The sequence below is a fragment of the Felis catus genome, chromosome C2 (genome assembly GCF_018350175.1).
Source record: "Felis catus isolate Fca126 chromosome C2, F.catus_Fca126_mat1.0, whole genome shotgun sequence".
Classification (NCBI taxonomy): domain Eukaryota; kingdom Metazoa; phylum Chordata; class Mammalia; order Carnivora; family Felidae; genus Felis; species Felis catus.
The window spans coordinates 60,251,905-60,269,049 of NC_058376.1; the positions used below are offsets into that span (position 1 = coordinate 60,251,905).

Below are 17,145 nucleotides of genomic sequence, written 5' to 3' on the forward strand. Positions count from 1 at the left end.
CCTGGTAATCAAAGTTCTATTTCTTGAGAATAGGTTTCAAAGGCTTCTTTTTAAAAATACTAAGAAGTATTTCTTTTTTCATGAAAAGATTTTGTATAGTCAATTATTTATGAATTTAATTTCGGCACTAAACTAAAATTTCAGCACTACTTGATCTTTTTTTTTAATTAGGGAGCTTGTAAATAGGTGTTCTTTTAAATCTTTGTTAGCAGTTGTATGACACTGCTTTTGTAATTCAAAACTCAGTTTTAAGTCTTTTTATTCCACTTTTTAATTTTGAAAATTATAAACTTTCAGAAAAGTTGCATGAATAGTATAATAAAACCCATATAGCCATTCCCAAAATTGACCATTTTTTTGTTGTGGTGGTAAAATGTATATAACATAACATATACCATTTTAACCATTTTTAAGTGTTCGTTTCAGTAGCATTAAGCACATTGACATTGTATAATCATCAAAACCATCCATCTTCAGAACTTTTTCATCTTCCCAAACTTCAACTCTGTACTTATTAAAAAATAAGTCTCTATTCCTCCTTCTCCCAACTGCTAATGACCACCATTCTACTTTCTGTCTTTACGAATTTGACTACTTTAGGTACCTCAAATAAGTGGAATCATACAATATTTGTCCCTTTGTGTCTGGCTTATTTCACTTAGTGTGTCTTCAGGGTTTATCCTTGTAGCATGTGTCAGAATTTCATTCCTTTTTAAGGCTGGATATCATTCCATTCTATGTATATACATATTTTGTGTATCCATTCATATCCATTGATGGAGTTTTGAGTTGTTTCTACTTTTTAGTTATTGTGAGTAATACTGCTGTGAACACTGATATACAAATATCTGTTTGAGTCCCTGTTTTCAATTCCTTTGGGTGTATATGTAGAAGTGGACTTACTGGATCCTTAGGTAACTCTATGGTTGCTTTTTGAGGAATGGCCATACTGTTTTCCATAATGGCTACATCATTTTACATTCCCCCCAGAATGGCTGCATCATTTTACATTCTCCCCAGCAATGCATAAAGGTTCCAATTTCTCCATATCCTTGCCAGCACTTGTTATTTTCAGTCTTTGTGATAACAGCCATCCTAATGGAATGAAGATTTGCCAATTTTAAAACTTTATTACATCAAAGGATTCATAAAGGATTCTGCAGATCCTGCTTTTTATTACTTTAATTCAGTATATCAAGTGGCTGATGTGTCCTTTGTACATTGTTGTATTTTAAAAATAATTTCATCCCTGATTTTTTATATCATGATGAGCTTTACTTAGGTATTGGGGGGCTTGACTAGTCCAAAATGTTGTTAATTATATGATGTTCTCGTACATGATTCAGTAGGATTGTTGGTAACATTGGTTACAATACAAGTGGAAGACATACTTTTACCCTTGTTAATAGTTTTTTTGTTGAGTAGTGTGCAATTTTATAGCAGAATCCAATGATACCTTAAAATTATGTTGCTAATTAACAATGGATTATTTGTATAATTTTTTTGAAACAGACTGACATAGGACCAAAATAATTGCTTGAAAAGTATTTTAGAATAAATTTTGTATCTTCTTTCATGGACAATTAAATAAATTATTTTTTACAGCAAATTCTGTATGGTAGGGATGCCTGGCTGGCTCAGTTGGAAGAGCATGCAACTTTTGATCTCGGGGTCATGAGTTCAAGCTCCATGTTGGGTGTAGAGATTATTAAAAATAACTAAATAACTATATATATATAATTCTGTGGGGTAGATTCTATAGTTTGTGATACTGCCTTTTTAGTTTAGTTGTAAGATTTTTTTCCACATACTCAAAATGCAGCTTCAGGGTCCCGCAAAAAATCTCAAGGCCTAGCTATATGAAAGAAGTTGAGTAAAATTGTCTATATCACAAAGCTTTGCTTCATTTTTTGGTGATGGTTGATAGATTAGATAAGTCTTCTGTATTTTAAGATGTTGACAAATAGCAGTCAAGTATACTAATTGCCTAAGTCCATTTGTGTGAACAGCATTAGGTGATTTAGTCAGATCTTTGCAAAAGAGTTCACGATGCCATTACCTATACCTATGTAGTCTTTGCCTTGTTAAATGACCTGGGCTATGTTCTAAAAACATATTTCTCTTCAAAGTTATTTTTACTCACTGTGTAGTTATTAGGAAAATAAGAAGAGTTATATATTTATATATATTATTTCATTTTTTTAAATGTTTATTTATTTTTGAGAGAGAGAGATAGAGTGTGAGTCGGGGAGGGGCAGAGTGAGAAGGAGACACAGAATCTGAATCAGGCTCCAGGCTTCTGAGCTGTCAGCACAGAGCCCGACGCCGGGCTTGAACTCATGAACCATGAGATCATGACCTGAGCCGAAGTTGGCCACCCCTGAACTGAGCCACCCAGACGCCCCAAAGAGAGAATTTTTAACAAGATCTTGCCATTAATACAGAGATTATCCTATAGCTTTCTCAACTTGGAAAAGGCTATGTCATTACATTTCATAGCCCCCTTCTTGATTAAAGATTTTGACAGAGAAGCCATTAACATTACATGATTTCTCATTACATGATTTTTCCACAAGTTGGGATCAAGGTCTTATTGTTGCATAATGGCAAATGTCTTTCAAGGTTTTGTCCTCAATGATGGGAATGTTAAAGTGTTGTTCTGTTTGTGTTTAATAAGGTTGGTGCCAATATTTCTGTTCACAGGTACTGGGGACTTTAAAATGAAGCCTACAGATGAAACAACTTTTAATTTTCTTTTCTAAAGAAAAGAAAGAAAGTGTGTTGATAGACAACAATTTAGAAGTAAATGGATCAAAGATGGGGAATATGTCACATACAAGAAGAGGGCCTTACATTTAATTTTACTATTCTTTAATGTTAAAATGATAACACTGTCAAAAGGATATTAGGACTGGTCAAAAATAAAAATTTAAATAATTAAAAACTACTTCTTTCCATTAATCATTGGGGAAATGCAAATCAAAACCACAGTGAAATACCCCACACACCTATCAGAATGGCTGGAATCAAAAACACAAGGAATAACAAGTGTTGTTGAAGATGTGGAGAAAAAGGAACCCTCGTGCACTGTTGGGGGGAGTGCAAACTGGCACAGCCACTATGTAAAACAGTATGGAGGTTCCTCAAAAAATTAAAAATAGAATTACCATTGATTCAGTAATTCCACTACTGGATTTTTACCCAAAGAAAATGAAAACATCAATTCAAAAAGATATATGCACCCCCGTGTTTATTGCAGCATTATTTACAATAGCAAAGATCTGGAAGCAGCCAAGGTGTCCCATCAACAGATGAATGGATAAAGAAGAGGTGATGATGGTGTTGGTGTGTCTGTGTGTGTGTATGTATACGTACGTGTGTGTGTGTGTGTGTGTGTGTGTGTGTGTGTGTGTGTGTGTGTAATGGAATATTGCCCATCCATAAAAAAAGGAATGGGATTTTGCCCTTTCCAACAACATGGATGAACCTGGAAGGTATTAGTGCAAAGTGAAATAAGACAGAGAAAGGCAAATACCATATGATCTCACTCATATGTGGAATTTAAGAAAACAAAAGAGAAAACAAAAAGACAAATAAAACCCCAGACTCAAATACAGAGAACAAGCTGGTGGTAACTGGAGGGGAGGTGTTTGGGGGGATGGGTGAAATAGGTGAAGGGGATTAAGAGTACATTTACCATGATGAGCACTGGGTAAAGTATAGAACTGTTAAGTCATTTTTTTGTACACCTGAAACTAATACAACACTGTATGTTAATTATACTTAAAAAAAAGCCCTACCTCTGATTCCATTTCAAGTCATACTCTTCAGAGTTTTAGAACCAACTCTTTACGTTTGCTGTGATTAGATGTAGTGTCCACCCCTTGGAAAATAGAACCTGGAGGTGATCAACTGAGAACCATGACCTACACTATAATCCTTAATAATCCACTTACTGGAAAGTGCACCACTGCCACTGAAAAGCAGGTATGTTTCCTCCATCAGTATTCCAAAAGAATCATATATGTGGGAAGAGAGAAACCTGTCATTGTCCCCAGTTAACAAGACAATTTTAAGAAATAAATGGCAAAACAAAAGGGAGGAGAAACTATTACAGATTAAAAAAGACTGAAGAGGCATATCAACCAAATCAACCAACCCTAATTCAAACAAACCAACTAAAAATATATTTAGGAGATTTAAGGAATTACTAATTTTTTACATATATTAATGGTATTGTAGCTGTATTTTAAAGAAAAGAATATCTTTTAAAGAGACACACTGAAGAAATAAAGAGATACACTGGAATATTTATGAATAAAATTATTCTGATATCTGGGGTATCCTTTAAAAGTAATCTAGCCAGGGAGAGCATGGTGGTAGAGGGAGGGAATGTGGGGATGGGGTACAGATGAAGCAGGACTGGGCAAGAGTTAACGTTGTTGAAGCTGGCTGTTGAGTTTATGAGGGTTCATTATACCTCATTTCTACTCGTGTGTATGTTTTAACTTTTCCATAATAAATGGTTTAATAAAGAACACTACTGGAATCCAATATACGGGATCATGCCAAGAGTTATAGCCAAATAACTAGAGGGGTGCTGTGATGTATGGGAAGAGATGATAAGATATTCAGTGCTCTACTCTGGCCAGTGTGGCACTGTCTTTATAGTAGAGTTTGTGTTTGACCAATTTATGTTGAGGTATAGTGTATCTGCTCTGCAAATAGTTAGAAAATATCTTAACATTTGAACTAGTTATGCTATTACGGTTTTTGTCCGGTGTTTAAAAGGACTTATTTAAGAAGAGTTTGGTATTTTGACATTGGAGAATCTTTGATAATGTTACAGGATAGGTTGAAAGGGTATGGTTAAAATGAGGAAGGTTTGACCAGTAACCACTCCAAATCCTGTTAAGGTAGGCAGTGTTTTCTTTGGTTGTCCCCTTTCTTCATTGAAAAAAAATTTTTTTTAACATTTTTATTTATTTTTGAGAGATAGAGACAGAGCATGAGAGGGGGAGGGGCAGAGAGAGAGGTAGACACAGAATCCAAAGAATGCTCCAGGATTTAAGCTGTCGGCAAAGAGCCTGATGCGGGGCTCGAACCCAAGAACCACGAGATCATGACACCTAACTGAAGTCGGACACCTAACTGAGCCACCCAGGTGCCCCAAGCTTCCTTCACTTTTTTGGTGAAGGGTGATTGTTAAATTTTTATGAATTTTGGGGTGGGTCTTTGCTTCATCCAGTTTGAATTTTAAATTGTTCCCCTATCAGGAACATTTAAAAATTTTTATAAACTAATGACATACTTGAGAGACTCTCCTCCTCATACCTAAAAGAAGGAAAAAATAATGGTACAATGAAATGACAGGCAACAAATACTCTTTCTGCAGGTCCCATCTTCTCAATTCATAGATTGCATAGCCAACACGAAGGCTCTTCTGGGTTTGTATATAGGCTTCTCATGTCTTTTGTAATTTTAGTATATGTGTTCTAAATTGGCAAGGAATTTGATATATTAAACTTGAACATGCAAAAAAAATGTTTAATCTTATTTTGACAGACACTGTATAAAGAAAGTCGGGAAGCACAATTTTATTTGGTAGATTCAGAAGTACTGACACATGATGTTCCCTACCATGATTACTTCTATACCCTGAACAGATACCATATCATCCGATCCTCAAAACAGAAATGCCGGCTGAGGTGAGCTATCGTAAATGAATATCGTAAATGAAATATTAGTCAGGATAGGTGAGATTTTATTCTGGAACATGTCAATCCTAAAATCTTAGCAGTAGCCTTAGACAACCAAGCTTTATTTCTTGCTCAAATTATATGACCACCAGTGGTCAGCAGAGGGGTGGACCTCCTTACTCAAGGCCACAAACTGATGAACACTTTGACATTCTGTAGCTGCACCATCCAGAATATGTGTTGTTTCAGTTGCTACAGGAAAAGAGAGTTCTAGAACTGTGTTCACCGTCCAGTGGCCAAAACTAGTCACAGGACCCTGTTTTATGTCAAGGCAGCTGTGAATTCTTGAGGAGCACATGGTGAGCACATTGCTGCAATGGAAATAAGAAATGTTGGTGTATTAAAGATAGTGATGTGCCACCATGTGCTTTGCCTGGTCTTAGTTAATGTAGTTACTTTTACCTAATTTATGACCACTAGAGATTTTTTTATACAAGGCATTTAGAAAACTTAGAATTTATTTTGAGCCTTTATTGCTGTTTAAGTAAAGAAAATTCAGGGCTAGAGAAAGGAAAAAATAAAATGCCAAGTACTTAGAAGGAAAATTTCATGAAATTATTAGCAGCATATAGTAATTTTCTAAAAAGTTGTTATCAGTGCATAAATTTTCTTTCATAGTCTTAATGACTTTGAGTCCTTTGGCTTTCCAGTGGACATATCTTACATTTAGATTATAAATACAACTATAATAGAACTAAATTCTATCCTTTAAATAAACTTTTTTCCTCCGTATTTTATTAGAGTGTCTACAGATGTGAAATACAGAAAACAACCATGGGCCATTATCAAATCTCTAATTGAAAAGAATTCCTGGAGTTCATTGGAGGACTATTTCAGACAGCTTGGTTTGTAAATTTCTTAGTTTATCTATTTTTGTAAAGATATTAACAAAACAGATTGATAACCTCATTTGGATTCACAGCAGATGACGTTGAATTGACTCCCACTGAAGTGATCCTAACTACCCGACTTGGAATTTGGAAACTTTAATTTTCATTGGTCTAACAAACATTCATATTATGCTTATTATATGCCCGACATGTTCTGCATGCTTTATAAATATCAACCTATTACAATACTGTGCAGTAGGTACTATTATTTTTTTTTCCATTTTACTAAAGAATAAATATTGAAACAGAGAGAGAGGTTAAGTGACTTGTCCAAGATCACACAGTGAGGAGCTGTCACTCCCTGCAAGGAGCCAAGAAGGCTGACTAGTGAGAAACTGCATAACTTACCACAAATATGCACTTGGTGTTCCTTGGTGGCCCCACCTCTACCCCGCAATCCTTATCAATGCAGCTTCCTTGGGTTTATGCAGGCCCACTTAGCAATGGTAACACGTATGTGTATGGATTTGGTGGAGGTAGGGACTAGACTGGGGAAGTGATATAGTTCTGTTTGGATATTCCTTAAAATAAAACATGAGAAAAAAATATATATATACATAAACATAATTCTGGTTAAAGAAAAGCTGGGGTCAGTCAGCTCAGGGTAAAGTAAGGCTTGATTATCTAGTTTGTTGGTTATTTTTCTTGCTCTTCTCTCTTGGCTATTCATTATTAAACTCCTAATCAGGAGCAAAGAAAATGTTATTCAAAAATTAGTTTGGCCACTGGATAATGAGCTTCTAATAAAAAATCTGGTGAAGGAAAGGTCAAAAAAAAAAAAAAGAAAAATGAGGTTTTTAGGTTGTTTGCAGATTTTTCTTACCAGTACTCACTTTTTGCAAACCCTCATTTATAAACTAGAACTATTATATGCTCCTCCTTCCTTTGATATTGACAATCAAGTACCACAGTCTTTCTTGGAAATCTTTCTAATGATCCAGTGTAAGTGGGTAGCCTGTTGTTTCCATAACTGAAATCATTATGTTAATATTTAATATAGCACATGGTGAATTTGCTCTGATGATTCCATCATTTATTAATACAGTTCATTCTTCCTAGAATAGTGAAGCCTCATTATAGGATCACTTTATCCTCCAAAACTTTTTATTAATAGTAAGGTTTGAATCTAGGCCACAAGAGCCTAAGTAATAGTTAAAGAAAGTTACCAAGGCTTTAAAAAAACAAACTGAAGGGGCGCCGGGGTGGCTCAGTCAGTTAAGTGTCCGACTTTGGCTCAGGTTGTGATCTCATGGTTCATGATCTCATGATTTGTGGGTTTGAGCCCCACATCAGGCTCAGAGCCTGGAGCCTGCTTTGGATTCTGTGTCTCCATCTCTCTCTGTTCTTCCCCTGCTCACGCTCTCTGTGTCTCTCAAAGTAAATAAAACAATTAAAAAAAATTAAAAACAAAACTGAAAACAAAGCAATCCCCTCCCTACCCTCACATCTTATAGTCAAGAAGGTTTCTCTGCTGTCTAAAGATTTTTTTTTTCCTTCTTAGAATCAAACTTATTAGCGGAAGAATCTGTGTTAAATCAGTCCGTTGAAGACACTGGAAAACTTAGTGGCTTACGAAGGAGAAGGCGAACATTCAACCGAACAGCAGAAACAGTTCCTAAACTTTCTTCTCAGCGCTCTTCTGGAGATGTGGGCTTGGATGCCAAAGGGGATATTTCAGGTAGCTATTATGTAGTAAACAGATGGAAGATTTTAGTTTACTTATATGAAGCAGAATACATCTCTTGTTTATAGGACACATCAGAAAGGAGGTTTCCCTTTTTCCTTTCCTTTTCTGATAATGTTTATCAAACTCGGACTTCCTTCAGTATAACTAATGTGTAAGTGTAAAGAAGCAGTTGCAAAATGGCAGGCATATGGCCAATAGAGGTGTTTTATTTGGCCCACATGATATTTTAAAAGGTGGGAGTTTTTATGTAAAAACTCACATCTGACAGCTCTGGACCCAAATCTCTTCACAGCAACAGTTGCTGGAGCTTAGTAGAAGCTGTGCCATTAGAGCATGTGCTCCCAAGTCACCAGTCCCCACCACTGTCCCTGGCTGCTGGCTGCTTCATTCTGTTAACTTCCTACCTAGCATTTACAGACATTTGACTTCTAACCCTTGAAAGTACTAAACTGATGATATGCTTTCAGTCCTTCTGTACCTGTCAGGTCCAACCCAGCAAATTGCAAAGATGGAATTTGACTCTTACTATCCCCATTCTCAAATTTGAAGACATCTTGCCTCTACTCTTACTCCCTTTCTCTTAGAACTATAAAACTGTCATCCTCATTCTACATGATCAAATCCTCTTCTGAGGCTTATATCTTAGTGTGAATGTTTATTTACTATTTAAATTTAAGCTCTTTAGTTTTGGAATTTAAAAGTTTGGGCAACAGAGAACAGGTGAGGGTAATTAAAAAAATTAAGGAGGGAAGCATTGTATATAAACCCAGTTCAAATATTATTTGCAGAGATGGAACTTCACTAGAGATCATACATGATGTATTGAATTGCTTGTTTATTTAGAGTAAATTAATTGTAATGTAGGCCAAACATAGGTTTTCTTTTCATACATTAGTTTCACATTAGTCAGGATATTAGAAATCAAAAAAAGGGTGCTGGGAATTCATCCTATATCAAGTTGTTTTTACAATTCATGTACAAAATTTCTTCTCCATTTTTTTTTTCAAATGAAGTTAAATTTTAACCAGTGTTAATCACAATCCTGTTCTAATGTAAGTTTTTTGTGTGTTTGTGATCTGCAGGAAAGAAAAAGGAAATGGAAATCTGTAATACTGCCCTTATTGTGGTGATGAGTATTTTGTAAGTATTTGTTTTGCATGCTTATTTTGCTTGTGCCTTCACTTATCTTTTAATGGTTTCCAAAAGGATTTGAATGCATTTGTATGTTATTGTGTAGAAATTGCCACTATTTGAGGCGCCTGGGTAGCTCAGTCGATTAAATATTCCACTTCAGCTCAGGTCATGATCTCGCAGTTGGTGAGTTCAAGCCCTGCGTGGGGCTCTGTGCTGACAGCTTAGAGCCTGAGTCCTGCTTCGGATTCTGTGTCTTCCTCTCTCCCTGCCCCTCCCCTGTTCATGCTCTGTCTCTTATATACTTCAGTCTGACAGTTTTTGATGTATGATTTTCAGGAGAATTATTAAATCTGAGGGAATACCCCAAGTACACATTCAATAAATGTTTTGTTTTTCAAAAATTAATCTGATTTATTTCTACCATCATAGGTTTTTACTGGAAGTTCCATAGATTTAAAGAGAATATTTATATATGCAGGCTGGTGAAATGCCAATAATGCTATATTGCTCTATCTGATTAGACCAATGATCCTTACCCTCTAGGATCACTTGTGAAAATGCAGATTTCTAGGCCTCAGTGCCAGAGATTGGGTCAGAAGGTCTCGAGCAGTGAGCAAGAACCTCAGAGTATTCTATAGGAATCTACTTAGGCAGACATATTTTGACTACTATTATCTACATGGATGTAGTTTAATATTGAGGTAGTCCATTAGATTTAATTGAATTGGTTCTGACTGGGTGATACACTCTTGGTGAATATACTTTGGAATGAAGTTCTTATATCCTCTGTTTTTTCTAATTATAACTTTCAGAACATACAAATGTTTGATATACCTTTGAGCTTTACGAAAGGCTTTCATATTCTGTTTAAGTCGGTTTGCTCTAATAATTTTGAATATTAACTATTAGCAGTGATCTTTTGTATTACTATGTAGAAAATTTATAGTCAGAGGTTGAAATGTTGATCTATATACCATTTCAGTGCCACAATAATTTCATAGATTTGGTTTTCTTGTTCCTCCTTAGTTTTCATTTTTTTAAACAATCTTCTTTTGGCAGGTAAAGATGAATTCTATGTATTTTTAAGGGAAGTCAATATTTTAACAGAATAGGAAAGATATGATGCCACCTATATATTTGTATATATGTGTAATAAGAAATACTTCCATTCAGTTTAAAGGCTGCTGTGAGAACCAATACAGTAAATCCATTTAGCATGTAAGATTTTATATATGATGCAATTCATGCATATTTGGGATTTGATACTTCCTTTGTCTAAGTTGAACTAGAAGAAATTTTTGCTGAATAGTAATTCCAAAAATTTGTTTTGGCTTTCACAGGGAATAAGGTGTATGACTATCTACATAAGATCAAGTCCATATTGATCTTCATTTCCTTTTTGAAGTGCAGCATAATGGGGGTATAATTGCTTAAGCTGAAAGCACCCAAAAATAGATCTCTCAAGGTTACCTGGTAGATTTCTAAGCTGGTGGTCGCACATCAGCACTGGCTGGGATTCCTTGCAGAGAGAAGAGATGTCAGGAACAATCTCAACTGGCCATTTTGAGGACTTTTTGTCACTCTAGTTACCTTCTAACTTTTTCCTCACCATCCGCTTTTTACCTAATTACCTCATACCATAAAATAGAGATAACTGATTTAAACAATAACAATAATTGGAAACTGGTCTGGACAACGTACATTTAAAAAAAAAATTTTTTAACGTTTATTTATTTTTGAGACAGAGAGAGACAGAGCATGAACGGGGGAGGGTCAGAGAGAGAGGGAGACACAGAATCCGAAACAGGCTCCAGGCTCTGAGCGGTCAGCACAGAGCCTGACGCGGGGCTCGAACTCACGGACTGGACAACGTACATTTTTAAAGGTTTTGCACATCTGTTCTGCACATGGCAATGCTTTCGGTCTGGATAAGAGTGGATTAACCAGGTACAATTAATTTGCTCTGTCTAGTTTGCTGTTGCTAGTTCTGTTGAATGTGACGCTGTTTCTGAAGCTGTCAAGGATAGAATCTGCTGCTCAGTCCCTTTACCGTCTCCACCTCCAAGAAGAGAAATCTCTGCAGTAAGTCTTTTTTCCCCCCAACCTGTTATTATTTCAGTAATTCTCTAGCTGCAGAAAACTGAATTCCGGTTTAGAGATTTTGGTTTGCTAACTATACTTTAGTCATAAGGTTTTTTTAATTTAATTTTTTGCTTTGTTTGCAAATTCATAGGACACTGATGATTTCTAGAAATGACAAGATTAGAAGCTATTCCCCTTATTTTTAAGATGGTATTTTTTTTTCAGTTTAGCCTCTGGTATGCTGTCAAGAGCAGAAAGTATTGAGAAGAACAAAGACCAGGCCCATCGTTTAAAAGGAGTGCTCCGAGACTCTATCGTGATGCTTGAACAGGTAGGCAACTCTGTGTACCACACTACATAGTACTTTCATACCAGCATGAAGCAGTTACTCTTCTGGTTGTGTGAGAACATTTACCATACCATTATTTGAAGAAACCCCCCTCCTAGAGACAACTATCTTTGCCAGTTTCTATATTATGCATTTTATATGTATAGTCACTTGCATTTTTTTTCAAAACGGGAGCATACTGTACACACCATTGCATACCCTCATTTTACAATTATTTACATAATTGTAAATTTTACAATTATTTACATAATTATTTACATAATTGTAAATTTTACAATTATTTACATAATTGTAAATTTTACAATTTACAATATATTTTGAAGATGTTTCCATATCAGCATGTACATTTGACTCTTGAATAATGCCAAGGTTAGGGGTGCTGAGCACTGCACAGTCGAAAATCACATATAATTTTGACTCCCCCAAAACTTAACTACTAATAGCCTACTGTTGACCAGAAGCCTTCCTGATAACAGAGTTGATTAACACATATTTTTATTTTATTAAAAAAATTTTTTTTTAATGTTTATTTCGTTTTGAGAGAGAGACATCATGATCAAGGGAGGAGGGGCAGAGAGAGAAGGAGACACAGAATCTGAAGCAGGGTCCAGTCCAGGCTCCCAGCCATCAGCACAGAGCCTAACGCAGGGCTCAAACCCACAAACTGTGAGATCATGACCTGAGCTGAAGTCGGATGCTTAACTGACTGAGCCACCCAGGCGCCCCTCGATTAACACATATTTTATATGTTATGTGTATTATGTGCTGTATTCTAACAATGAAGTAAGCTAGAGAAAAGAAAATGTTATTAAGAAGATCATAAGGAAGAGAAAACACATTTACAGTACTGTCCTGTAAAAAATCCACATGTGAGTGGACCCTCGCAGTTCAAACCTGTGTTGTGCAAAGGTCAACTGTATACATCTACCTCATTCTTTTTATTGATACTTCTATATAAAAATTTATGCTTAATATTAACTTTTTGTAGAAGTACACTGTATACACTGTTGATTATTTTGTTTTTATCTATTCACCATATATCTTGGAGATGCTTCCATATTAGCATAAAAGCAGCTCCTATTAACAAGTGCATAGAATTCAACTGTATAAGTGTACCATAATTACTTATTTTACCAGCCCTCCGTTAAAGAATAAACATTTAGGTTGTTCTGATGTGTTGCTATAAACATTTATCTCTTTAAAAATTTTTTTTTAATGTTTTATTTATTTTTGAGAGACAGAGACAGAGAGACAGAGCATGAGCAGGGGAGGGGCAGAGTGAGAGAGAGAGAGAGAGAGAGAGAGAGAGAATCTGAAGCAGGCCCCAGGCTCTGAGCTGTCAGCACAGAGCCCAACGCGGGGCTCAAATTCACGGGCTGTGAGATCATGACCTGAACCGAAGTTGGACGCTTAACCAACTGAGCCACCCAGGTGCTCCTGAAGATTTATTTCTTGAGGACAGTATCATCAATATGTGATGCTCAGTTCCATGAGTCAAAACTTAGGATTCCCTTTGAAAAATAAGATTACTGTTTCCGTCATAATATAGTACATGCGTACTTTTCAAGCTTAAAAAAGAGAATGGTAGAAGAGTAGAAAACTTATAGTTCTAGCATTCAGACATAGTCACTATTAATATTTTGTTTCCTTCTATCCTTTTTTTCTGTGCATTGGTTTTTAGAAGATTCATTTTTTTCTCAGGATGCCATGTGGGGCATTAAAGTTGCCCCAACTTACAGGTGCTTCAACTAGGCATTTGTCACATGCGTGGTATCTACAGCTCTTGGTGCCGTTCCCCTCCCACTCTCAGTGGGAATAGGTCATATTTGCACTTTCCTCCTCAGCCTCCTGTTTCCCCGACTCTCAACTGATGACTCTGCCTCAAAGAGAAAAGAGAGTTTTCCTCTCCTTCCGTAACCAGACCTACAGACCCTCCAATTGCTGCACTCTGTCCTCTTGTCCACAGCTGTCAGAGCATCGCTCTGCCTGTGAGGAGAGTCCCAGCATGTGCTAGTGGGAGACCCTGTTCGTCCATCACCCTCAGGCTTCCCATTTCAGTCTCCCTCATTCAACTGGATCTTTCCCATCTGCACATGGCCCCTGCTCTAGTCTCTTCTACATCAAAGCACCCACGCCATCCACATCCTTCTCTCTCTGCTCCCTTTCACAGTCGGGCTCTTTCCCAGTTGCCTGTGGTGGCTGCCACTACTTTATCCTTCATAACCTGTTCACTTTTTTAAGGTTTTATTGTCACCAAAGTCACTCCTTCACATGGTTAACTTGTTCTACCAGGCTCGCTCAGAAAAAAAGCAGTCCCACTATATACTTTCCCAAATACAACAATCTTTAACTCTTTTAGTTTCTTTTGGTGTGTACCTCCATATTTATAAACAACAAGCATGTACTGATATTTCTTGGTTTTTCAGTTTTAGACATGATCATTTGACCCATTATGGAAGACAAACGTTTTGTTTTGTTTTCTTTCACCTCTTCCTGCCTCCATTTCTGATCCCCCATGCTCCCAAAGAAGTTATAATCTTGGTATGATCAGCATCCAGTGTTTATTTTGACAAAGTTTGCTATTCTGAGCTGAGCGATGGAATAAACCAGGACTACTTTTTCTTTTCTGTGCTTTTTCTTATTCCTGAAATTGTCTTACTACTGTTGGTTAATTAACCATTATTTATAAGTATGTCATCTCCTAAAGCTCTGTTTGTTTGTAAGTCTCCTCTCATAACCTTCATTCCCCTTGGGTATTCTGTGGGTGGAGCCTCCTGGCTGGCTCCAGTCAGGCCCAGGGGCCCTCTCTGCAGGGACACAGCCACCGTCCTGGGGCTTCCTGTTGAACACCTCCTCTGTTTCCCATATCCAGAATGTTTTCTGCTTTCCTGGTTTACTCCCTCCTTTTAATGGAGAATATTGTCTAGTAGCATCCTGAGAAAGAGAGCATGGAGGTAAATATTTTAAGACTTAATATGTGTGCAAGTTTTTTACTCCATCCTTTCCCTTGATTAATAGTTTGGCTGGGAAGAGAACTCTAGCTTGGAAACAATGTTTCTTCAGAGTTTTTAAGACATTGCCCCATTGTTTCTCTGCTTCTAGTGTTGCTATTGAAAATTCTGAAGCTATTACCATTCCTCATCCTTTAATCTGGAAACTCATGCCCTTTAGTTCTAGGAAATACTGAATTATACAGTTGATGATCTCCTCTCCTCCACTCTCTTTTCTGACTTTCTGCGGCTCCTGTAATTGAGATGTCTACCTTCTTTTGGACAGGCTGTCTAATCTTACTTTTTCTTTTCAGCTCCCATCTTTGCCTTTTTGTTCTGCTTCCTCAGAGTTCCTCAACTTAATCTTCACTAAATTGTCCCTTTTTCAATTTTTGCTAACAAGTTTTTGATTCCAAAGACCTACTACTTCTCTGAATTTTTTCTTTTTCTTTTTTTATGGCATTATGATCTTTTTAAATGACTATAGTATCTTCATCTCTCTGATCATATTACTGATGGCTAAAAACTTTTTCCCTTCTTCTTGCATACTTATTTTCCATCAAGATCCTTTCCTGTTTTGATTTCTGTCCTTAAAGTTAGGAGATTTCATTACATGTCTGTAGTCCTTGGTTGTCTGCTTGTGTGGATCAGAAGTTGTTAAGCTCGTAATGTAGGTTGGGCTGGTGTCTCCTGAACTCCTCTCTAGATCTGGCTGGGCTGTTGGTTGAGAAACCCTGATATCACTATCTTTGGGTCTTTCCTCTTAGATTGGTCAGTTTCTACAAAGAAGTGTCTTCCAGTCTCCACCCAAAGGATTAAGGGCTGGCTGCTGGCATTTTAGGAGGAGACCCAAAGTAGAGGGATGGAGGAGGGCAGGGCAGAGGAAGATGGTCTCCCCACTCTTTTATACAATCCCCATTTTGGGGATTGTACCACTGTCCTAAATGGTGTCTTATTGTCCCTGGGTCAACCAGAGATCCTCTCCAGATAATAAAATTGTAGACCTCTACCAGGTAGTAGAAGAGCACAAATGCCATTCAGTCATTACATTAGTCCCTTCCTCTATATTCCCACTTTCAGAGATTCCTGTCAATTCCTGAGGCTTTTGAGGATCCTTCAGGGTAGATTTGGTTGGTTCTCAGCTTTCTCTGCAGTTCGCTTAGTTCACTTTTTCTGGTCTCCTAAGTCATCCATCTGCTTTCTTGTTTCCAAAGTTTTGCCTTTTCTGTTCTCCCTGTCCTTGTGGATGTATGCCTTTAAAGAGTCCCTTTATTGTGCTTTTAGTGGGTTTCAGGAGGGAGTAAAATTGGATGCCCGTGTTTAAGCCAGTATTCACTCTTCAGGTCACTCCTGCCTTATTTTCTTCCCCATATCTTCCACTGATATTGCTCCGGCTAAAGTCCCCAGTGAGCTCTGGCTGTTAAAATTAATATAGCTGTTTTTAGTTTTCACCTTACAGTGTAAGCATTTGACAGAGCTGACCACTCTTTTCATGAAATGTATCTAATCTGGCCTTCTTTAAAACTATAAAAAAATCCAGCTTTATTGTGATATAATTGACATACTATAAAATTCGCCTTTTAAAGAATTCTTAATATATTCACAAAGTTATACAACCACCACCACTAATTCCAGAGCATTTTTATCACCCCCAAAAGAAACCCTAAATCCATTAGCAGCCTCTCACCATGCTTCATTCTCTCAGCTTCTAGTCACTAATCTGCTTTTTATTTCTATAGGTTTGCCCACGCTGGACGTTTCATATAAATGGAATCATATACTATATGGTCTTTTGTGACTGGCTTTTTTTACTTAGCATAAAGTAAAATGACTTTTTGCTGGTTAAAACTATCTCCTCGACTTGACCTCTTCCTGGTCCAGTGCTCCAGACTTTCTGCGTTAGATTCTCTTCCCTTCTCCTCTCCTTCCCTTCAAGTGGCCTCATCCACTCCCCTAGGTTGTGCCATGTGTGCCATTGACTCCCAGCTCCATTTCCCTTACCCTAACCTCTTCCCTGAGCTCCAGACTCATGCAGTCACTTGCTGACTTGGCATCTTCTCCTGGGTACTGACAGGCCACCACAAATTGATCATGCCAAAGCAGACTTCAGTTTTCATCCTGAGCTAGGTAGGCCTGATTCTCCTCTAGTTGACGTAATTTCAGAAAATGACACTACGATCCTCCAGTCAGAAATTTAGTGCATTGTGTGAGCATATATGTATAGATGTGATGGTACGTTTTAGTCCTGTATCCC

The 17,145-nt window shown here is 37.1% G+C and overlaps 1 protein-coding gene across 2 annotated transcripts in view; it reads left to right on the forward strand.

The window, feature by feature from the left end:
• The window catches only part of GRAMD1C (GRAM domain containing 1C), a 103,323-nt gene that overhangs the window by 83,590 nt on the left and 2,588 nt on the right, over positions 1 to 17,145 (forward strand). For both annotated transcript variants that reach the window (XM_003991642.6, XM_019839738.3), the window contains 7 exons: positions 3,869 to 3,987; positions 5,566 to 5,708; positions 6,501 to 6,604; positions 8,151 to 8,327; positions 9,419 to 9,476; positions 11,442 to 11,552; positions 11,778 to 11,883. In XM_003991642.6, the coding sequence (XP_003991691.2) occupies positions 3,869 to 3,987; positions 5,566 to 5,708; positions 6,501 to 6,604; positions 8,151 to 8,327; positions 9,419 to 9,476; positions 11,442 to 11,552; positions 11,778 to 11,883 (818 nt within the window). The remainder of the gene's footprint in view (positions 1 to 3,868; positions 3,988 to 5,565; positions 5,709 to 6,500; positions 6,605 to 8,150; positions 8,328 to 9,418; positions 9,477 to 11,441; positions 11,553 to 11,777; positions 11,884 to 17,145) is intronic.